Source organism: Bombina bombina, chromosome 3 (assembly GCF_027579735.1).
Source record: "Bombina bombina isolate aBomBom1 chromosome 3, aBomBom1.pri, whole genome shotgun sequence".
Taxonomy (NCBI): Eukaryota; Metazoa; Chordata; class Amphibia; order Anura; family Bombinatoridae; genus Bombina; species Bombina bombina.
This window is the reverse complement of record NC_069501.1, coordinates 397,035,208-397,059,695: the sequence shown is the minus strand read 5'-3', so window position 1 is coordinate 397,059,695 and position 24,488 is coordinate 397,035,208. Positions and strand designations below refer to the sequence as shown.

Here is a 24,488-nt window from a genome sequence, read left to right as displayed (position 1 = left end):
TTGCTTTTTGAAGATCATTGTAGGATCCTGTGATAACTGTTTATAAGTCTTGCCATCCTCCAGTTGTGACAGAATTTCTTCTCTATATTCTCCATAGTTTTGTAAAACTATCGCTCCACCTTTATCCGCTTCACGAATGATTAAGTTCTTGTCAGCAGTGAGGGACCTTAAGGCAGCCCATTCGGACCTGGAAAAGTTATTAAATGTCTCATTTTGATGATCATTGACCGACTGTTCCATTTCCTTCATACTCAATCTCATATATGTGTTGATACTTGAGTTTGTAGGCTCACTTTTACAACCTTTGGCCACGTTTGTGGATCACTTCCTACAACCCATGGTTACTAATATGCCATCATATCTAAAAGACTCAGCCTCTCTACTATCATTATTGAAGACCATGGATAACATTCAGCCAACAGATTTACTGGTTACTTTGGACGTAACATCGTTATACACAGTTATTCCTCACCAGCAGGGGATGCAGGCAATCTCTACACAGTTGGCCAGATACCCTTATGTGGGACCACCAGCTGAACTTTTACTGTATCTGTTAGATCTTTGTTTAAGTAAGAACTATTTCAGGTTCGAAAGTAAATTCTATCTTCAGTTAATGGGAACGGCGATGGGGTCCAATGTGGCCCCTTCGTACGCGAATCTGTTTATGGCCTCTTTTGAAGAATTTGGGACAGATCTATTCAGAAATGAACACATAAAGGTCTTCAAACGATATATAGATGACCTCTTTCTGATTTGGAGTGGTAACGTTTCCCAATTAGAGGACTGGTTTATACAATTGAATTCAGCTAACGAGGCCTTACAATTTAAAATGACATTTGATCAACACCAGATTGACTTTCTGGATGTAAGGCTATATAAGGGAGACAACAGGCTGGAAAGTACTTTGTTCCGTAAAGAGACGGACCGTAACGCTTTGTTACATTTTACAAGCTGTCACCCACCAGCTCTAAAAAGGGCACTCCCGAAATCCCAATTACAGAGAGTGACTAGGATCAATTCAGAAGAGGACAACAAGCTGGGTCAACTTTTAGAAATGAAAAACCGTTTTGAAGCCCGCCAATATCCGACCAAGTTACTCAAGAAACAATGTGAGATGGTGTTAGATGACACTCGGAGAACACCAAGAAAAGAGGAAAACAGGATGACCTTTGTCACCACATATACGGGTGACAAGAATGGTATGGCATTAGCAATTAAGAAAAATTGGGACATTATTAGTAGTGACAATACACTGCCCCTTCTGAACTCACCTCCACCTAGATTAGGCTACAAAAGGGCAAGATCCTTGAGGGACCACCTAGTCAAGACTGATCCACAACAAGCATACAAAAAAGGCACATGGCTTGACACTAACAAACCTGGAGTCTACAGGTGTTTGGGCTGTACAACCTGTGGAGGGCTAATTACTGGTTCCTCTTTTACACATCCTTACAAGAGAAAAATATTTAAACACAAGTATAGGCTTATGTGTACGACTACACACATAGTCTATCTACTTCATTGCCCGTGTGGCCTATATTACGTTGGAAAGACGGTGGATGACCTGCGTACCCGTATGGCAAACCACCGATCGGCAATCAGATCTGCACTTAAGTATGGCAATACAGAGCAACCTGTTGCTAGACATTTCCAGCAGTTACAGCACAGGGTATCAGATTTGAAATACACTATAATAGATCACGTGCCACCATTGTCCAGGGGAGGCGACCGAGACACAATATTGTTGCAGAAGGAGGCAAGATGGACATACCATCTACAGACATTAGTACCCAAAGGCTTAAACACTCATTTGGATTGGCAGGCATTCCTATGACAGGTCCTCTTCACCACTATGTCTAGGTGCAACTGTCCTATGAGGGGGATATACATAGAACTGACATATGGAGAGTCCACCGCTCCATCAATAAATAAATAACAATGAGAGTTACAATCCATAAAAAAACTTTTTCCTTTTTATTTTTATTTTTATTTCTATTTTTATTTTTATTTTTATTTTTATTTATTTTTCTTTATTTTTATCTTGACTTTAGGAATATTTTTGTTATTAAGCAATTGAATAGTCTTAAATTGCATATATTTTTTTTGCAGATTTTGTGCATTATTTTCTGGCATGGATATGCAAGTAATAATAGGACCTATATATGTTACACTATATTCTGCTATTATGTTTTTCTTAGTGCAATGTTAATCTATTATTATTTTTGTTATTTATGTAATTTATCCAGTGTATTTTAGATGATCCATCAGATGTGCTTTTTGCTTTTTGTTCTTTGCCTTTTATGCTCTTTCTTAGCGAGAGTATGCACATATGCTATGTCTAACTGATGCTTTTTCTTTCTCAGGTATATTGCCTTAAGATAGTATATAGTGATATTGCCTCTATTACGTTGGTGTATATTTGGCTCTGGGTATTATCTGGATTGGCCTATACTGAGTAACGTGACTGCCGAGCGTTCCCCTTTCTGATTATAAGCAGAGCTAAATGATAGGTTATAAAAGCATGCTCTTAATTTAGCATATGTACTTTTCCCTTTGTGTACATAGCTTGAGTATAATAGGATATTGCAACTTTTTTTGGGGAGCTATTATTGGCTGTTTTAGTGTTTTGTGCCCAGCAAGTTTTGTTAGTAACGGTTGCTATGACAACCGCTCGTGGCACACTTACACAGGCAATTAATAGTTCTCCAATACTTAGTTCACTTTGTAAACCATCATGCATTTATTTGTTTATTTCAAGCCCATGTTTGTTTTGTTTTCTTTATTTTTAAGGGTGCACTGTGTACACTTTTGTTCTGACCGGACTCACGTTGCCCGGGCTGATGACGTCACCCGCCGGGGGCGGAGCTACTCGGGAGAGCGTGCAGGTCCGGCCGGTTTCACTAATTGTCTAACACATTTAAGAGGGTTGGGGTAAGTAATGTGTAATATCTTTTTTGGTCTGAGGACGGACGTGATATGTCCGAAAACGTTCACCAGTAAAAGGATTTGAAAAAAGTTCCCTAGGAGTGCGCTTTGTTTTTTCTGTTTTGTATGCCTATTTTGCAGCACCCAGGGTATTGGAACATTTGATAGCTTGGAGTGCAATCTGCTTTCAATTTATATTATTATTTTCTTTGCACCCAGCCCTTGGAGGAAATTCACCCTCATCCATTTAAAGAGACTTGTTAGTATTTCTTGGTTTTAAATTTTCACATCACCACTTTGGTTTTATTACGGTTTGGGCTTGATTATGCTGGACACTGATGAAACTCCAGATACTGCTACAGCTATTGAAGGGGACATTATACCTGGAGCCAGCACTTTCCAGTTTTCAGAAAGGGATGCTGACCTAATCAGATTCACTTCTTTTACTAGAAGTCAAACAATTGAAAAGCCGTCACATATCTATTCACACCTACTGAAATTGAAACAAAAAGAGAAGGATTTAAATCTACATGGCACATATTTATCAGAATACCATCGCAGGGGTTACATACCAAGAGGTTTTAGAGTAAAGAATATACCTACGATTGGTAGAAATAACCCCATTTTTTGCGATAAGTGGTGCAAAATTGAAAATAAGTGCTCCTTGGATTTAATTCTTTTAGTGATCCAAGAGGTGGGTAGATTATTAACAGCATTAAAAACAGAAATCTCCACATATGAGGAATTACACCTCCAAAAACTATCTATTGATAGTACGGAAGATTGGTTACAAAAATTGGAGAATCAGATAAAGAAATATGAAGGGGATCTGATTGAGTTTAAAAACAAAAAACTGGATGCAGTCACAAATGATTATCGTGACAAACGAGTATATCTGTGGTTGTTACCAGCACATGAACGACAAAGACAACATCAACACAGAGCAAGACTTCAGAGATATCGGAAACCCAGAGATCTGACAACAGTGGAGAGCTCAGGCTCCGGATCAGGGTCAGAAAGTGAGGCAATTGCAAGCACAAGTGGACAATTGGAACAATCTAGTGGTGTGACTACTAGGTCAAAAAACTTGGCAGGAAAAGAGCAAAAATCCGGAGAGGCGGATACAAGGAGATAACCACCTCTGATGCCAGCAAGATAATGGAAAAGGATATTGTGGTCAATCTTAGTGATCACAATTTGACTGTTATGGAGACTCAGGTTTTGAACAAGGGCCTCACTTTTATTCCCACCATCAGAACAGATCCTTTTGATTTATACATTGACTCAAAAAAATTTCAGAGACAATTATTGTTAAAAGAAAAGTTCCATACAAACTGTGAAGAACGTATTCTCTTTAGCAGGAAGTCCAAATATACTCCTCAATCCACAAACTCAAGTATCAACACATATATGAGATTGAGTATGAAGGAAATGGAACAGTCGGTCAATGATCATCAAAATGAGACATTTAATAACTTTTCCAGGTCCGAATGGGCTGCCTTAAGGTCCCTCACTGCTGACAAGAACTTAATCATTCGTGAAGCGGATAAAGGTGGAGCGATAGTTTTACAAAACTATGGAGAATATAGAGAAGAAATTCTGTCACAACTGGAGGATGGCAAGACTTATAAACAGTTATCACAGGATCCTACAATGATCTTCAAAAAGCAAATTGATGAATTCCTACATATGGTGTATACACAGAATGTATTAGACAAAACGACTGTGGCATATCTTACTGTGGATTACCCTAGAATTCCTGTGCTCTACACCCTCCCAAAGATACACAAACGGTTAGTAAAACCACCTGGGAGGCCTATTGTGTCAGCAATAGGCTCACTTTTACAACCTTTGGCCACGTTTGTGGATCACTTCCTACAACCCATGGTTACTAATATGCCATCATATCTAAAAGACTCAGCCTCTCTACTATCATTATTGAAGACCATGGATAACATTCAGCCAACAGATTTACTGGTTACTTTGGACGTAACATCGTTATACACAGTTATTCCTCACCAGCAGGGGATGCAGGCAATCTCTACACAGTTGGCCAGATACCCTTATGTGGGACCACCAGCTGAACTTTTACTGTATCTGTTAGATCTTTGTTTAAGTAAGAACTATTTCAGGTTCGAAAGTAAATTCTATCTTCAGTTAATGGGAACGGCGATGGGGTCCAATGTGGCCCCTTCGTACGCGAATCTGTTTATGGCCTCTTTTGAAGAATTTGGGACAGATCTATTCAGAAATGAACACATAAAGGTCTTCAAACGATATATAGATGACCTCTTTCTGATTTGGAGTGGTAACGTTTCCCAATTAGAGGACTGGTTTATACAATTGAATTCAGCTAACGAGGCCTTACAATTTAAAATGACATTTGATCAACACCAGATTGACTTTCTGGATGTAAGGCTATATAAGGGAGACAACAGGCTGGAAAGTACTTTGTTCCGTAAAGAGACGGACCGTAACGCTTTGTTACATTTTACAAGCTGTCACCCACCAGCTCTAAAAAGGGCACTCCCGAAATCCCAATTACAGAGAGTGACTAGGATCAATTCAGAAGAGGACAACAAGCTGGGTCAACTTTTAGAAATGAAAAACCGTTTTGAAGCCCGCCAATATCCGACCAAGTTACTCAAGAAACAATGTGAGATGGTGTTAGATGACACTCGGAGAACACCAAGAAAAGAGGAAAACAGGATGACCTTTGTCACCACATATACGGGTGACAAGAATGGTATGGCATTAGCAATTAAGAAAAATTGGGACATTATTAGTAGTGACAATACACTGCCCCTTCTGAACTCACCTCCACCTAGATTAGGCTACAAAAGGGCAAGATCCTTGAGGGACCACCTAGTCAAGACTGATCCACAACAAGCATACAAAAAAGGCACATGGCTTGACACTAACAAACCTGGAGTCTACAGGTGTTTGGGCTGTACAACCTGTGGAGGGCTAATTACTGGTTCCTCTTTTACACATCCTTACAAGAGAAAAATATTTAAACACAAGTATAGGCTTATGTGTACGACTACACACATAGTCTATCTACTTCATTGCCCGTGTGGCCTATATTACGTTGGAAAGACGGTGGATGACCTGCGTACCCGTATGGCAAACCACCGATCGGCAATCAGATCTGCACTTAAGTATGGCAATACAGAGCAACCTGTTGCTAGACATTTCCAGCAGTTACAGCACAGGGTATCAGATTTGAAATACACTATAATAGATCACGTGCCACCATTGTCCAGGGGAGGCGACCGAGACACAATATTGTTGCAGAAGGAGGCAAGATGGACATACCATCTACAGACATTAGTACCCAAAGGCTTAAACACTCATTTGGATTGGCAGGCATTCCTATGACAGGTCCTCTTCACCACTATGTCTAGGTGCAACTGTCCTATGAGGGGGATATACATAGAACTGACATATGGAGAGTCCACCGCTCCATCAATAAATAAATAACAATGAGAGTTACAATCCATAAAAAAACTTTTTCCTTTTTATTTTTATTTTTATTTCTATTTTTATTTATTTTTCTTTATTTTTATCTTGACTTTAGGAATATTTTTGTTATTAAGCAATTGAATAGTCTTAAATTGCATATATTTTTTTTGCAGATTTTGTGCATTATTTTCTGGCATGGATATGCAAGTAATAATAGGACCTATATATGTTACACTATATTCTGCTATTATGTTTTTCTTAGTGCAATGTTAATCTATTATTATTTTTGTTATTTATGTAATTTATCCAGTGTATTTTAGATGATCCATCAGATGTGCTTTTTGCTTTTTGTTCTTTGCCTTTTATGCTCTTTCTTAGCGAGAGTATGCACATATGCTATGTCTAACTGATGCTTTTTCTTTCTCAGGTATATTGCCTTAAGATAGTATATAGTGATATTGCCTCTATTACGTTGGTGTATATTTGGCTCTGGGTATTATCTGGATTGGCCTATACTGAGTAACGTGACTGCCGAGCGTTCCCCTTTCTGATTATAAGCAGAGCTAAATGATAGGTTATAAAAGCATGCTCTTAATTTAGCATATGTACTTTTCCCTTTGTGTACATAGCTTGAGTATAATAGGATATTGCAACTTTTTTTGGGGAGCTATTATTGGCTGTTTTAGTGTTTTGTGCCCAGCAAGTTTTGTTAGTAACGGTTGCTATGACAACCGCTCGTGGCACACTTACACAGGTAATTAATAGTTCTCCAATACTTAGTTCACTTTGTACACCATCATGCATTTATTTGTTTATTTCAAGCCCATGTTTGTTTTGTTTTCTTTATTTTTAAAGGTGCACTGTGTACACTTTTGTTCTGACCGGACTCACGTTGCCCGGGCTGATGACGTCACCCGCCGGGGGTGGAGCTACTCGGGAGAGCGTGCAGGTCCGGCCGGTTTCACTAATTGTCTAACACATTTAAGAGGGTTGGGGTAAGTAATGTGTAATATCTTTTTTGGTCTGAGGACGGACGTGATATGTCCGAAAACGTTCACCAGTAAAAGGATTTGAAAAAAGTTCCCTAGGAGTGCGCTTTGTTTTTTCTGTTTTATATATATATATATATATAAAACTTTTCACAAACTTTGTGTTTCTCATTGACATTATAATTTTTCCCATCCACTTATGCAGTCATAACTCAAATGGTTGTAAAAGCTTCTCTGGGATACTTTTTGTTCAGAAATAGCAGACATGCATTGCTTTTTGGTAATTAAAAGGCCTATTACTGTAGCTGTGCACCATGTTTTTGAAATTCCCGTTAGTAAAGGTGTTAATTAGTTAGCTGGTAAGGGTAATAGTTTTTTAATGTAGGGATTACCCTCCCATCTCCTTGATCCCACCCAATCAGCTCTCTACCCCCACACACACACTCTCCTTTCCACCATCTTAGGTACCGGCAGACAGTTTGCCAGCATGCAGTTTGGAGGTTTTTCCCCCCCCAGCAGTATAGGGATCACTCCTGATCCCTCCCAAACCCCTCTCTAACCCTCCCACTAGAAGCAGCCATCTTAGGTACTGTCAATACCCAGTTTATAGATGTTTTTGTTATTTTATTTATATATTAAGTTTTTTTTTCTGTAGTGTAGGGGTCCCCGCTCATCCACCCCACCCCCTTCTATAGCTGTGCAGGCCCCCAATTTCCCCTTTTTCTGTAGTGTAGCAACCTATCCCTACCTCTCCCCTCAGAACTTTTGGAAGGTGGACTATCTCCAGTTTAATAGGTGAATAATTCATATTTGATCAACTTTTCAGCTGTACTTTATTCGAAGAAGAAAAATATTTATTTATCAAAATGATCTTAATAATAATTCAAATAGTTGTATTTAACTAAAGAAAAATAATTATTACCTTAATAATTATTTACTTTTATTTAACTAAAACAATACCATTATAGCTTTCACTTTTTTACTGCTTGCACCTTCACTCCTTACAATTAGGTCCTTATGCAGATCTTTTCACTGAGCTTCTTGAAACTTAGCAAGGGCTTGTTTCTGTGTGTACATAGAATTGCAGGGGATCAATGTGATTAAAGGGACAGTGAAGTCGAAATTACATTTTCATGATTCAGAAAAGAACATGCAGTTTTAAACAACTTTCCAGTTTCCAATATATTTCTAGTATCTCATTTGATTCATTCTGTTTATTCTAGGTAACCTCAGGAGCAGCAGTGCACACTACTGGGAACTAAATGCTGATCGGTGGCTGTACATATATGCCTCTTGTCATTGGTTCACACAATTTGTTCAGCTAGCTCCCAGCATTGCATTACTGCTCCTTCAACAAAGGATACCAAAATAATGAACAAATTAGATAATAGAAGTAAATTGGAAAGTTGTTTAAAATTGTATGCTGTGTCTGATTCATAAAACAAAAAAAATGTGTTTATGTCCCTTTAAAGGGCAGTGTGCTTTAGATTGTATGTGCATATGCTTTAGATATACATTTGTTTATATATACTTTAAAAAGAAAACAATGGACAATTAAGGCTGTAGCTTGAGGAAAATGCCCATAGTAATTTATAAAAAATAACTAAGTTACTTAGGACTAGATTACGAGTGGCGCGTTAACAGTTATGCGCGAGTTATAAGGTGTTTATCGCGGCTGTTTGCTTGCGTGAGGGTTTTTTCCGCTCGTCTTAGAAGTTGAAAGTAAAGGCAATTCCTTAAGCGCAATTAAAAATAACGCGCCCCGTGTTATCGCAACCTCAGAGCTCTGGTTAACTGTTTTGCAAAACAAAAAAGTGGCAATAAACACATCAAAATACGTTATGAAGTACAGTTACGCTCATAATAACACCATCTAATAAAAAATATTAAAAAAAATATTGCACAAAAGTTATAAGGGCTCAAAGCTTTGAGATCTCAGGAGTGTGCAAAGGTCTTTAACATAGAGATACATACATGTCTATAGATGAATATGTATATTTGTGTGTGTACATATGTACTCATGCATTTAAATCTGTATTTATTTATTTACATACATATAAACACATAAAATACATATGTACACACACACACACACATATATATATATATATATATATATATATATATATATATATATATATATATATATATATATATATATATATATATATATATATATATATATATATATAGTTGTGCTCATAAGTTTACATACCCTGGCAGAATTTATGATTTCTTGGCCATTTTTCAGAGATTATGAATGATGACACAAAAACTTTTCTTTCACTCATGTTTAGTGTTTGGCTGAAGCCATTTATTATCAATCAACTGTGCTTACTCTTTTTAAATCATAATGATTGACAACAGAAACTACCCAAATGACCCTGATCAAAGTTTACATACCCTGGTGATTTTGGCCTGATAACATGCACACAAGTTGACACAAAGGGGGTTTGAATGGCTATTAAAGGTAACCATCCTCACCTGGGATCTGTTTGCTTGTAATTAGTGTGTATGTATAAAAGGTCAATGAGTTTCTGGACTCCTAACAGACTCTTGCATCTGTCATCCAGTGCTGCACTGACGTTTCTGGATTCTCAGTCATGGGGAAAGCAAAAGAATTGTCAAAGGATCTGAGGGAAAAGGTAGTTGAACTGTATAAAATAGAATAGGGATATAAAAAGATATCCAAGGAATTCAGAATGCCAATCAGCAGTGTTCAAACTCTAATCAAGAAGTGGAAAATGAAGGGTTCTGTTGAAACCAAACCACGGTCAGGTAGACCAATTAGAATTTCAGCCACAACTGCCACGAAAATTGTTCGGGATGCAAAGAAAAACCCACAAATAACTTCAGGTGAAATCCAGGACTCTGAAAACATGTGGTGTGGCTGTTTCAAGATGCACAATAAGGAGGCACTTGAATAAAGATGGGCTGCATGGTCGAGTCGCCAAAAGAAAGTCATTACTGTGCAAATGCCACAAAGTATCCCGCTTACAATACGCCAAACAGCACAGACACAAGCCTCAAACCTTCTGGCACAAAGTCATTTGAAGTGATGAGACCAAAATTTAGCTTTTTGGCCACAACCATAAACGCTACATTTGGAGAGGAGTCAAAAAGGCCTATGATGAAAGGTACACCATTCCTACTGTGAAACACGGAGATGGATCGCTGATGTTTTGGGGATGTGTGAGCTACAAAGGCACAGGAAATTTGGTCAGAATTGATGGCAAGATGAATGCAGTATGTTATCAAAAAATACTGGAGGAAAATTTGCATTCATCAGCCCGGAAGCTGCGCATGGGACGTACTTGGACATTCCAACATGACAATGACCCCAAACACAAGGCCAAGTCGACCTGTCATTGGCTACAGCAGAATAAAGTGAAGGTTCTGGAGTGGCCATCTCAGTCTCCTGACCTCATTGAGCCACTCTAGGGAGATCTCAAATGTGCAGTTCATGCAAGACAGCCCAAGAATTTACAGGAACTGGAGGCTTTTTGCCAGGAAGAATGGGCAGCTTTACCATCTGAGAAGATAAAGAGCCTCATCCACAAATACCACAAAAGACTTCAAGCTGTCATTGATGTTAAAGGGGGCAATACACGGTATTAAGAACTGGGGTATGCAAACTTTTGATTAGGGTCATTTGGGTAGTTTCTGTTGTCAATCATTATGATTTAAAAAGAGTAAGCACAGTTGATTGATAATAAATGACTTCAGCCAAACACTAACCATGAGTAAAAGAAAAGTTTTTGTGTTATCATTCATATTCTCTAGAAAATGGCCACGAAATCATAAATTCTGCCAGGGTATGTAAACTTATGAGCACAACTGTATATATATATAGTGCATTGGAGCCCTTTGCAGTTAAGTAGATGTAAAAGCATATTTATGCAATATTCATTTTTAATAAAGTGTTATACTGTGTATTTACTGTAAATATTTCATTTTCCAATGTTCTACACAAAGCAGAATATGCTCTAAGTATTTCTAAATAGATATTCATATATATATATATATATATATATAAACAGTTTGTGCACTTGAGAATATGCAATCGTGTTTGCACGCAAGTAGGATGTTAGTTTTTTTTTCTCCATTGACTTCTATGGGGAAATAAGTTATCGCGCGTGCAATATTCTAATTTTGTCTTTTTACACACGTCTGGTTAGCGCTAGTGAAAACAGTTTAATTTCAATTTATAATCCAAGTGCAACCCGAGGCGCACAAAATGCTTTCTTCTAGCAGAGTTAACTCTCAAGCAGGAGCGTTAAATAGCGCTCCACTTGTAATCTGGCCCTTAATATTAATATTTGAGCAGTCTGGTGCTGTGTATTGGGGGAATAACTTTATTTACAGATCAATCAAATAAAAACTAAGCAAGAATAGACAAGATAGCCCTTCAATTTCTCTTTGGTTTTGTGTGTGTTTGTGTTTCAGGTGACGTTGGTTCACTTTAAAATTAAAAACAACCATCTTTATTCAAATCGACAAATAATTAAAAATGGGTAAAGAAAAAAACAATAATCCCCATTGGAAAACTACATATCAAAATAAAAAAGTGTCTATCTGAGGCTGAATATTCTTTCACATATGAGTGACCACTTAACAAAAGTATCCCGTATGAAGAAGATCCCCTGAGACTTGAAATTAGGGGATAAAAATGCCAAAGGAATCTGAAATAAATGTCAAATATAAAAATATGTTTGTTCAAAGCAATATTTTGTGAATTTTACTGGGTTATTATATCAGAAGTAACAGTTGTGAATGGTGTTGTCCTTGCATATTAGAGACACCGATTATTATTGTCACCAAATCTTAAATTAAGTAGCTGTGTATATTTAAAGTGATCTTTTATGCACATGGCTGCGTTATAATATCAAATGCAGCTGTGGTAAACAATATTGCTATGAGCAAACTGAAGGTCTCTGAGACGCTGCAGTTGTTATCAAGTAGCTGACTGAAATAAATAAATGTACTGTATAATGTATCAAGTTGCAAGAAAATATCCAATAAAACTAAACTTGATTGCCATATTTAAAGGGATATGAAACCCCAACATTTTTCTTTCATGATTATAGGGACAGTCTAGTCAAAATTTTACTTTCATGGTTCAGAGAAAGCATGCAATTTAAACAACTTTCTAATTGACCTCTTTTATCAATCTTTCTTCTTTCTCTTGGGGGTCAATTTATTATAGTGCGAGTGGACATGATACGATGTAGCATATCATGTCCGCTGCACATCGATAAATGCCGACAGCATACGCTGTCAGCATTTATCATTGCACCAGCAGTTCTTGTGAACTGCTTGTGCAATACCCCCCCTGCAGATTTGTGGACAATCGGCCACTAGCAGGGGGTGTCAATCAACCAGATCGAATTTGATCGGGTTGATTTCTGTCCGCCGCCTCAGAGGACTGTTTCCGGCGAGCCTTAACGGGGCATCAAGCTCCGTATGGAGCTTGATAAATTGACCCCTTGGTATCTTTTGTTGAAAAGCAGTGACGTATTCTTAGGAACCGGACCATTTCAGGAGCAGTATATGTCAGCAGTTTTGCAAGAATGTTATCCATTTGGAAGATCACAAAATGGGAGCACTATTTCCTGTCATGTAGTGTTTATGATACATACCTAGGTATCTCTTCAACACAGAGTATCATGGGAAGGAAGATAATAGAAGTAAATTGGAAACTTTTTTTAAATAGTATGTTCTGTCTTAATCACAAAAGAAAATGTTTGGGTTTGATATCCCTTTAAGACAGACAGCTAGTCTCATAACAAAATATTGCTTAGCCACAGAAAAATGTATCAAATTAAAGGAATAATTAGGAAAATAAAGTAGTAATTGTAGCTATACACAAACTTTGATTCTAATTTTAAATGCATTTAAAACCAATGCCAGCTAAAGCAAATATAAACACACACAACACCAAGAAGTGCTATTTTGTGTATTCTTTCAATCTTTATCTGACTGATCTGTAAATATGTTTCTGTATGTATGTTACATGTATTTTAAAACGATGAGACAAGTTTATTTTTGTTGTATCTGTCTGTGCATCAGTACTGTACACTGCTAGCAGAGCACTATAGATTAGGCAGTTTTACACAGGTATTTTCAGTCTGTACTGAAGTGATCAGAACCCTTCTGCAGCTTTTATCTTAGGGGGAGATTTGCTGCTCATCGTTCCATCCTGCTGACGGCAGGATCTATTAGTAGGGGGCTGCAGATGTGTATCATAAAAAAAAACTCTTGAAATCAGTATGTGTGCGTGTTATAATGCAAACTTGCTATTGTTTTCATATAATAGAAAAAAGAACAAAGATTGGTCATGGGGCGGGCTAGCAGGGCTTTGTTGTCCCTTTTATCAGGGTGCTCCAGGATAGTGGGGCTCAATGGTTAGGACAGAAAGAAAACAGGTAAAAAGTTTTAATAATACATTATTTATGTTCATTGATCTACTTTACTTGCTAAAATGTTGTTATTGTTGGTAAGTGAACTGTCTCTTGTGTGAACAGTCCCTTTCAGTGAATAGACTAGATAAACAGAGAGTAAGATGTACCCATGCTCAGAAGAGGCAGAATGCAGCCTAAGTTGCCAACATGTCAGCTCTTTTATCACCCTGAGGGCAGTAGCTATACTGAGAATTTCTAACTGTTCATTTTGCAAGAAAACGAGTAAGTTGCTTCAGAAGCCACCACAGCACCAAGACTGCCCTCCTCGCCGCGACAGACGACATCCGCCCCATGCTCGACCGAGGAGAAGTCAGACTCTGACTTCTCCTCCAAACCCACACCAGTCAACTGTGGTGTACCGCAAGGCTCTTCGCTGAGCCCCACCCTCTTCAACATCTACATGGCCCCTCTCGCAGCCATCGTCCGATGCCACGACCTCAACATCGTCTCCTATGCCGACGACACCCAGTTAATCATCTCATTTACCCGAGATCCCACCACCGCCAAAAAGAACGTCCACAAAGGCCTGACAGCAGTCGCCGCCTGGATGAATGACAACCGGCTCAAACTGAACACAGACAAAACCGAAGTCATCCTCTTCGGACCCAATAAATCCACATGGGATGACTCCTGGTGGCCCACAGCCCTCGGTCACCCTCCAACCCCAACCGACCATGCACGAAATCTAGGCTTCATCCTGGACTCATCACTCTCCATGAACCGAAAAATCAATGCCATCACCTCAACATGCTTCCACATCCTCCACCTGCTACGAAAACTGCAGAAACAAAAAACAGAAAAAAAAGTACTGGTGGCTTATTAAGCTTGTATCTAAGCCTCTGTTTACAAGCTTTATAAGCCACCAGTACCTTCATCAACTCATACAGCCTTCTTGACAAAGTCCGGACGTTTACCGGACGAAACACGTTGAGGTAACAAAACGCTCTGACGTCACTGACGTCCTCCAATGACCCAGATGCTCCTTTCCAGCCCACGAATACAGCGCATATGTCGGACGAGACTCGGTTCAACTCCACCAATATTCCCTGGCACTCGTAGGACTGTCATACTCTGAGTGTGGACGCTCACATACTCAGAGCGAGTATACATTGCTTGTTTTTATTGTTCTTTTGTAAGTGCGCATTTTTAATTAGCGCAAACTGTGCGTATATTAAAAACTTTTACTCTTAGATGGGATGTGCTGTGTTTTTTGTTTCTGCAGATCTCTTTTCCTAAGGTTTTTTCCATACCTGTTCCAGGCACGGCACGAAAGTCACCAATTTCGTTTCGTTTTGGATTCTATCTTTCCACCACCATGGATTCACCGTAAAGAGTTCTACCATACTCTGAGGACATCACTCTCCCCCGATTTGGGACACTCCTGATAATCACTTAAGTATTACACCAGTGGGTGAATTTTGACTATCATTACTGGACATGATACTGTGACTGTGAATCTAACATTTAGATCCTGCCCATTTTTTCACATCACGGACCATCCAGTTATCACACTGATATATATATCTTATATAATCATTTACATAGATATTTATCTTTAGACGCTTACGGTATACTTTTTTTCAGATTTAGCACAACCACACACAGAGAGCGCAGTATTTTTCTTTGTTTGTTGTTTCACCTACTATGAAAAATCTTCAAGAAGATCCCTACCGAAACCAGGAAAACAGTCACCCACGCCCTTGTCAGCAGCTGGTTGGACTAGGGCAACGCACTCTACGCTGGCTCCACCATCAAACTTAAAAAGAGACTCTAATGTATCCAGAACGTATCAGCCAGACTCATCCTTGACATCCCTCTCCAACGCCACATCACCGAACACCTAAGGAACCTTCACTGGCTCCCCATCAACAAGAGAATCACCTTCAAGCTCCTTAACCATGCGTTCAAGGCCCTACACAACATCGGACCCGAATACATCAACCACTGTGTAAATTTCTACACCCCCGCCAGACAACTAAGGGTGGCCGACCAAGCACTCGCAGTCATCCCCGGCATCAGCAAATCCACAGCGGGCGGAAGATCCTTCTCCCACGTAGCAGCAAAGACATGGAACACTCTCCGGCTGCACCTCAGACAATCCACCTCCCTTACAAAGTTCAGAAAGGACCTCAAAACCTGGCTCTTCGACTGAACGCCCATCCCCTCCCCCCTCCTCCTATCTGCTTTCCCTTAGGGCCTTGAGACCCTCACAGGTGACTAGTTTGCGCTCTATAAATACCAAATAGATAGACAGAGTTTGCTACTTTTTACACAGAGTGTTTCTTTTTATGTTTACTTTGATTTAACATATTTGTGTTTTTACCAGAGAAGCACTGATTCATATCCTTTTAATCTTACCGTATTATGCATCTTTGAACCTTTTCTAGTAAGGTCTTGTTTATCAACACTAGGATGTGTGATCACATGCACCTTAAAAGTGCAGAATATATTCTGAGGAGTATGATACATAATAGTTACCTTAATGATCGTGGCAAAATATTCCCCATCAATACAATTTTCAGTTTTCAAATACAGATCTCTTAATTCACTGGCCCCAACTGGATTATATTTTGCATTAAATTTGTCAAATCTCTGGAAGGTTTGTCTACCCTGCAAACAAAGAGGAACCATGAGTTAGTAGATAGAACAGTATCATAAGTGATATTTATTGATTACCCTGTAACCAAATAATGCTGCTATGTATATACAGAGTTTGTGTCACCAAAATATGTATAGAATCAGATTGTGAATCTTAGATTTCTATCAGTCTTTTTAATATAATTAAGACTTACAGCATGGACATCTAAGGAATCCACTGTGAGATCATAAGGGTGAAGTTTTAGGCTCTCAAACACTTCTTTTAAAGTCAGCTTTTTGCCTTTAGCATTGTACACCACCCGTTCTGAATCCACCCGATAGGACTTCTTGATGAATCTCAGAAGATGCTTCTGATTCATACACGCTGCTGCATGGATATGGGTGTCTACCTGATAAGAGATAATTTACCATTATTTATCAGTAACATTATGTAAAAGATGGGGGCAAAATCTTTTTTATTATCTCATGACCACAGAAAATCTTATTTTTGAAAATGTTGATTTATCAGCATAATGTTACATAAAATATTGTTAAAAACAAAACCACAGAATTAAAAAAAAATGGCTCCAAAAATGTATCTTGTCTATTGAATTTCCATATACTTTAGAGAAAGCACCAACATGTCTAATGTGTAGCATTGCCAGCTATTCTCCATGAAAATACGGACCATCCTGTTGGTGGCTGGACACAGGTGGTAAGTGGGTTCACACTATGGTTCTCCCAAAAGCTATACCCAGGTCCAACCCTTGACACCACCATGTATATTTTTTACCACAGGACAATAATTGTATATCCTTGGCTCCCAGTAAGAAAAAGGGGGTCATGATTTGACCCCCTTGACTGCCAGTAGCACACACAGAGAGGCATTTTTACTCCCCCATGACTTTCTGAAACTTGTAGACTGCCCATAATACATAGAATAGTACATTCACAATGTCACTTCTTTCTGGGTCATTTTTGTAATGCATAAACGATTTTTACATTTAGCTGACACTCAATGGATTATAAAAGCAATATATACACATTTTACTGTAGAATTTACTGGACTTGCTAAAATTCTGGACAGTCCGGGTAAATACTGGAAATCTGGCAACCTTACTAATGTGTGTTTATTTAATTCTAACATGCAAAGTTTAGAATATGTCTTTTGTTACCTTAAAGATGTTTCCTTCCATTTTCTTTTGTACCTTAAATATGTTATTAATCATGAATGAGTATTGTGGTGTTATAAAATCATGATTAGAATAAATTATAAAATCATGATTAGAATAAATATACAATTTCAAAGAAGAATTACACATTAAATATGTTCTTCATTTAGATATAAAATAAAATAATAAATCTATCACCAAATCATTATTTATTTAAGTTTATGATGATAAATGAAATTAACCTAGATAAGATTAGTCAGTTTAGTTAGTAATGGGTTAAATGCTGTTTTAAGGATAATGTATTTAGGACTGACATTTACATTCAGTTGCTGTTGTCAATCAAAATACCTATACTGCTAGCTAAGACACATATTATTATTAACACCCTATAGGCTGCACATTAACAAGTTAAAATAGTATTCTCTATATGTCAGCCAAAATTATAAAGTCTTGTAAGGAAGTTAAAATATACAAAGATAGCCTTTTCATTTATGGTATGCTTTGATTTCATTGGCTTAAAATTTGTATAGAAGCTTTACATTTGTATGAGGCTATTTTTATCTTCTGCCTTTATATCTCAAGGTATGTATTAATCTTGTTGTGATTAATAAATGATTTATGTCAACTAATATTTGATAAATATGAGTATTAATTTAATCTGTTAGATAACCCAGATTGAATATTTGTCTATAGCTAATTTTTAGCCAAGGCTTAATAAAGTCGTATTAAAGAATAATTCTTACAGCATCTCTTTTTTATCCTCTTTTGCGAGAATCATACATATACATCTGTTGATAAACACTCATTTAGTGACAGCCCTAGACAGCGGTATACGACAAGTATTATTTAAAAATGTTAAATATTATTTTTGAAATTTATAGGTAACTTTTAAGCAAATATATCCAATAACGTAAACCTTATTTTTATGTATTTCCCTACGTTTTATTAATAAGTACCCGGGTTATCTATAAGGTTGACTGATAGCTTTCCAGAAATAGGTAACATACAAATCAATTTAAATTATGTCCAAGTCTATTAGAGCTCTCTATGACTGAAGTACATCATTATCAAATTGATGATTTAAATTACAATTTAAATCACTAGTCAGTAATTCCGATTTAAATCAATTTAAATCATGGTTTTAATTTTTAGAATAATTTTTCAGATTATTTTTCAAGCTACATCACCATTACTAATTTGGTTAAAGATCATTAGATATGCATAGATAGATAATTGAAATGAATTAAATTGGGAGGTGATCTATTTCCAGTTTAATCAGTTAATCATTCCTATTTGATCAACTTTTCAGCTGTACTTTAATGGAAATATTGATTACCATAATAATAACAATTTTAAATAGTTTTATTTCACTAAAGGAAAATAATCATTACCTTAATAATAAGAATTTAATAGTTTTATTTAACTAAAACAATAACATTATGTTTTATTTTTATTGCTTTAGGGGAAAATGTTCTATGTATTTTTAAATATATACTCTTCCTATATCTTTATTTGTATATATACTGTATATCTGTGTGTGTGTATATATATATATATATTACAAAAAATACATCATATATATATATTTAAAAATAAATAGAAATTTTCTTCTATGTGAAGAACATTGGAATGTAAAATATGCATAATTCATGTCAGGTATAGCGCACTTGGTTAAACATGGTCCGGTTAGTGTGCGAGCGATAGGTGTTAGTTTTATTTTTAATATGTGCTCTACTTTGAAAACTATAGGGCATATTTATTAAGCTCCGTATGGAGCTTGAAGCCCCTGCTCCATAACTTGTCCGCCTGCTCTGAGGCGGCGTACAGAAATCAACCCGATCGAATACGATCAGGTTGATTGACACCCCCTGCTAGCGGCGATTGGCCGCAAATCTGCAGGGGGTGGCATAACACCAGCCGTTCTCAAGACCTGCCGGTGCAATGATAAATGCCGACAGTGTATGCTGTCGGCATTTATCGATGTGCAGCAGACATGATACGCTACTTCGTATCATGTCTGCACGCACATTGATTAGTATACCCCTTTGGGGAGAAGTTGTGCAGTCGCAATATCTGAAGTCCTGAAGTTAGCTTGCGTCAGGTTTTACTCATGAAAAAACATTTTACTTTCAACTTGTAATACGCTTACTAACCCGTAAACCCGTATTAAAATTTTACTTCTGGTGGTGTTTGCGTGCCACTTGTAATCTGGCCCAAAATGTTTTGAGATTATATTAATCAGTAGGGAGATTCACTACCAGCCACTCCTGACTCTCCATTCTCTTTCAATCTCTAAAGTATCTCCAATTAATATCCCCAATTATACTGCAATATGTCTTAAAGTCAAAAATAATCTTTTATCATTCAGATAGAGCTCACTGTTTTACAAACTGTTCCAGTTTACTTTCATTTTTTTTTTATTTACTTTGTTCCTTTAGTATCCTTTGTTGAAGAATATACCTAAGCAGGCTTAGGTGTGTACATATAGTACTTAAAGGGGCAGTCAAGTCAAAATTAGAATTTCAAAATTCAGATAGAACACACAGTTTCAAAAACAACTTTCCAATTCCCATCCATTATCTAAATGTGCACAATATGTTTATATGCACACTTTCTGAGGCACCAGTTCCTACTGTGCATGTGAAAGATTCACATGATGCATCAGGAAGGAAAATATAACTAATTTGTCAGAAAACAATCTACTACTCCATTTGAAATTCATACTAAGTGATTTTGCATTGTCTCTTTATTATACATTTATTGATTATGCTATGCTACTGCCTTTAGTGGTCCTTAAAGTTACACAAAAACCAAATAAAGTTACACAAAAACCAAAATGCCTCTTTCCAATTTACTTCTATTATAACATTTACTTTGTCATGATATTCTTTGTTGAAGAGAATACCTAGGTAGGTAGCGTGCACCATTCTGGTGAACTATACAGCAGCAGTTTTGTAAGAAGCATTTGAGGGCTGGAAGGCAGCATCGTTCTCACAATGTAGAACAATGCTAACAGCACTCTTGTAAAACTGCTGCCATATAGTACTTCAGACTTGCTCCTCAGCCTACCCACCTGCTTTTCAACAAAGGATACCAAGAGAATTAAGTACATTTGATCATTTCTTAAAATTATATACTCTATCTGAATCATGAAAGACAAATTTTGGGTTACAAGTCCCTTTAAGACCTACACGTTCCTGATACCTAGATATGCTCGTCAACAAAGGATACCAAGAGAGGGAAGTAAATGTGTGAAGAGAAGTTAATTGTACTCTCTATCTGAATCAGGAAAGTTTAATTAGGACTTTTATGTCCCTTTAATTCTTCCTATATCCCCTTTTGCAGTTATCCCTTTTGCTTCATACCTAAAGAAAGTTTTGTTATGGTTTTTTACTAATTGTACCACCTTCTTATCTGCATAAGCCTTAGTTATCCTGATTAACAGCTTAGTCTTTCTTTTTATGTATATTCCTTATTTCAGTATCTTCCTTCACTGACAGAGCCTGTAGTTATTACAATGTATCTTTTATTATTGGTTGTAATATAATGTCACTTCCTGGTTTACTTATGTGCAGGTTACAGTTCCATGAATTCAGTGCTTGTGACATTATTTTCATATGATCATGTAGCACCCTCTAGTGGGAATATGGCTAGAGCTGCAATGACTAAACAACACAGACTATATTCCCTAAGAGACACCTTCTAGCTTGCCACAAACTCACCTCATTTACAAATACAAAGCTTGTTTACTGAATTAAAATAATAGACTACACAAGCAACAGAAAGCTGAGAGTGATTATGCACCAGGAGCAGTAAATACATGCACAAAGTTTAGCACTGGAAACTCACCGTATCTGCAATATTAGAACTAGACATGCAACAAAATGAAGAGATTTCCTTAGAATAATTAGCAAAATGAACTGTGAAAATTGTACTGTGCTCAGCATAGAGGGGGGAAAAGCAGCTTTGGTAGAATAGTATCTGACAATATTACATGAGAAAAACAATAAGGGCTGACCTTTCCTGATTTTATCATTCTAAACATTTTACCATTTAATGTATAGTATTTATTTTTATTATTATTATTATTATCATCAGTCTAGTCAAAATTAAACTTTTATGATTCAGATAGGGCTGACCTTTCCTGATTTTATCATTCTACATACTTTACCTTTTAATAAATAGTATTTGTTATTATTATTATTATTATTATCAGTCTAGTCAAAATTAAACTTTTATGATTCAGAAAGGGCATGCAATTTTAAACAACTTTCCAATTTACTTTTATCATCAAATTTGCTTTGTTCATTGGTATTCTTATTTGAAAGCTAAACCTAGGTAGGCTTATATGCTAGTTTCTTAGCCCTTGAAGGCCGCCTCTTATCTGAATGCAGATATCTGAAGACTAATTTTGGCATATAGGTGGCTAGTGCAGCTACACACAGGCCACGTGTCTTATCCCAGGTCCTGCTTAACTAGCAGTAAAATCTGCAAATTGCCTTTACCAGACACTTGGGGCAAGATTACATATGCGGCGGCGCCCGACCGGTTTTTATGCGGTTTTGCTATCACATTTACATCCCCCCGCATAGAAATTCGGCACGTATATTTCATCCGTCACCCGCAATTTTTACTCCCATAAGCTAACATAGAACCACGTTGAAAATCGTTATCACATATTCAGCGCAAGGACTTACGCAGCAAAAATGGAGACATTTTACTCCACGTTCACCTTGCCACACATAGGCAGGCGCCGCAAGCCTTGTGCTGAAAATGAGAGCATCGTAACTCCCATAACTCCCTGAAAATAATAACTAACACCTAACGCATACTCAATATCTATCTACCTTTCAACCGCCAACCCCCACTGCAATAACTAATAAAACTATTAACCCCTAATTCGCCATTCATCGCAATAAACCTAATAAATGTATAAAGCCCTAATCCGCCATTCACCCACATCGCAATAAACCTAATAAATGTATTAACCCCTAATCCGCCAACCCCCCACAACGCAATTAACCTAATTAAGCTATTAACTCCTAAACCGCCAACCCCCCACAATGCAAATAACTAATTAAATTACTAAGCCCCCTAACCTAACACCCCTTAAATTAACCCCAATTACCTAAATTAAAAAATACTAAATTACAAATAAAAACCTAACATTACTTTAAAAATAAAAAAAATAGAAAAGTCTAACATTACATAAAATAATAAACCAAATTTCAAAAATAAAAAAATTAAACCAAATCCATATGAAAATAAAAAAGCCCCCCCCCCAAAGTAAACTAAACTGCCAAAAGCCCTTAAAAAGGACCTTTTGTAGGGCATTGCCCTAAGTTAAACAGCTCTTTTACCTTAAAAAATACTAAGTCCCCCTCTAACAGTAAAACCCCTCACCCACCAAACCCCCCAAAATAAAAAAACGTAACACTTAAAAACCTAAGCTACCCATTGCCCCTAAAGGGCATTCAGCTCTTTTACAAGCCCATTAAAATCTCTATCCTAAAAAAAAATCCTAACCCCCAAATAGGTACTCACCGTTCCTGAAGTCCGGCTGAAAAAGTCTTCTTCCAAGCGGCAATATCTTCTGCCATTGCGGCGACTTCTTCTATCTTCATCCAGGACCAAGCCGACGCATAGTGTAGATGAGATGAGTGCGGAACAGAAGACCGGTGACCACGGAGCCATCGAGCGTGGAGATCCTCTTCGTAGATCATCGCCGCACACTGAGGATTGAATTCAAGGTACGCGTTTAAATATGGGGTACCTTGCATTCCTATTTTCTGATTTGGATCTTCAAATTTAAATCAGCCAATAGGATTAGAGCTACTGAAATCCTATTGGCTGATTTGAACATCCAATAGGATTTCAGTAGCTCTCATCCTATTGGCTGGTTTGAATTTGAAGAATCAAATCAGCCAATAGGAATGCAAGGTGCCCCATATTTAAACGCGTACCTTGAATTTAATCCTCAGTGTGAGGTGGTGATCGTACGAAAAGTATCTCCACGCTCAATGGCTCTGTGGTCGCCGGTCTTCTGTTCCGCGCTCATCTCCAATTAGCCAATAGAATGCAAGCTCAATCCTATTGGCTGATTGAATCAGCCAATAGGATTGAAGCTCAATCCTATTGGCTGATTGCATCAGCCAATAGGATTTTTTCAACTTTAATTCCGATTGGCTGTTCTATCAGCCAATCGGAATTCAAGGGACGCCATCTTGGATGACGTCCCTTAAAGGAACCTTCATTCTTCAGTAGCCATCGACAGAAGAGGAGGCTCTGCGTCAGATGTCTTGAAGATGGAGCCGCTCCACGTCGGAAGGATGAAGATAGAAGATGCCATCTGGATGAAGACTTCTACCCGCCTGGAGGACTACTTCTTGCCGCTTGGATGAAGACTTCTCCCAGCTTGATGAGGATGGATGTCTGGTCTTCAAAAACTGTAAGTGGATCTTCGGGGGTTAGTGTTAGTTTTTTTTAAGGGTTTATTGGGTGGGTTTTATTTTTAGGTTAGGGTTTGGGCAATGGAAAAGAGCTAAATGCCCTTTTAAGGGCAATGCCCATCCAAATGCCCTTTTCAGGGCAATTGGAATCTTAGTTTTTTTTAGATAGGATTTTATTTGGGGGGTTGGTTGTGTGGGTGGTGGGTTTTACTGTTGGGGGGTTGTTTGTATTTTTTTACAGGTAAAAGAGCCGATTTCTTTGGGGCAATGCCCCGCAAAAGGCCCTTTAAGGGCTATTGGCAGTTTAGTTTAGGTTAGGGTTTTTTTTATTTTGGGGGGGCTTTTTTAATTTGATAGGGCTATTAGATTAGGTGTAATTAATTTAAATATTTGATAATTGCTTTTTTATTTTGTGTAATTTAGTGTTTATTTTTTTTTGTAATTTAGTTA

The 24,488-nt window shown here is 37.5% G+C and overlaps 1 protein-coding gene across 1 annotated transcript in view; it reads right to left on the bottom strand.

Moving 5' to 3' along the window:
- AMPD1 (adenosine monophosphate deaminase 1) overlaps positions 1-24,488 on the bottom strand; it is a 294,451-nt gene that overhangs the window by 111,075 nt on the left and 158,888 nt on the right. Inside the window, exons 7-8 of the mRNA XM_053706560.1 lie at positions 16,633-16,827; positions 16,319-16,450 (exon numbers count right to left, since the gene is read on the bottom strand). Coding sequence (XP_053562535.1) covers positions 16,319-16,450; positions 16,633-16,827 — 327 coding nt within the window. The remainder of the gene's footprint in view (positions 1-16,318; positions 16,451-16,632; positions 16,828-24,488) is intronic.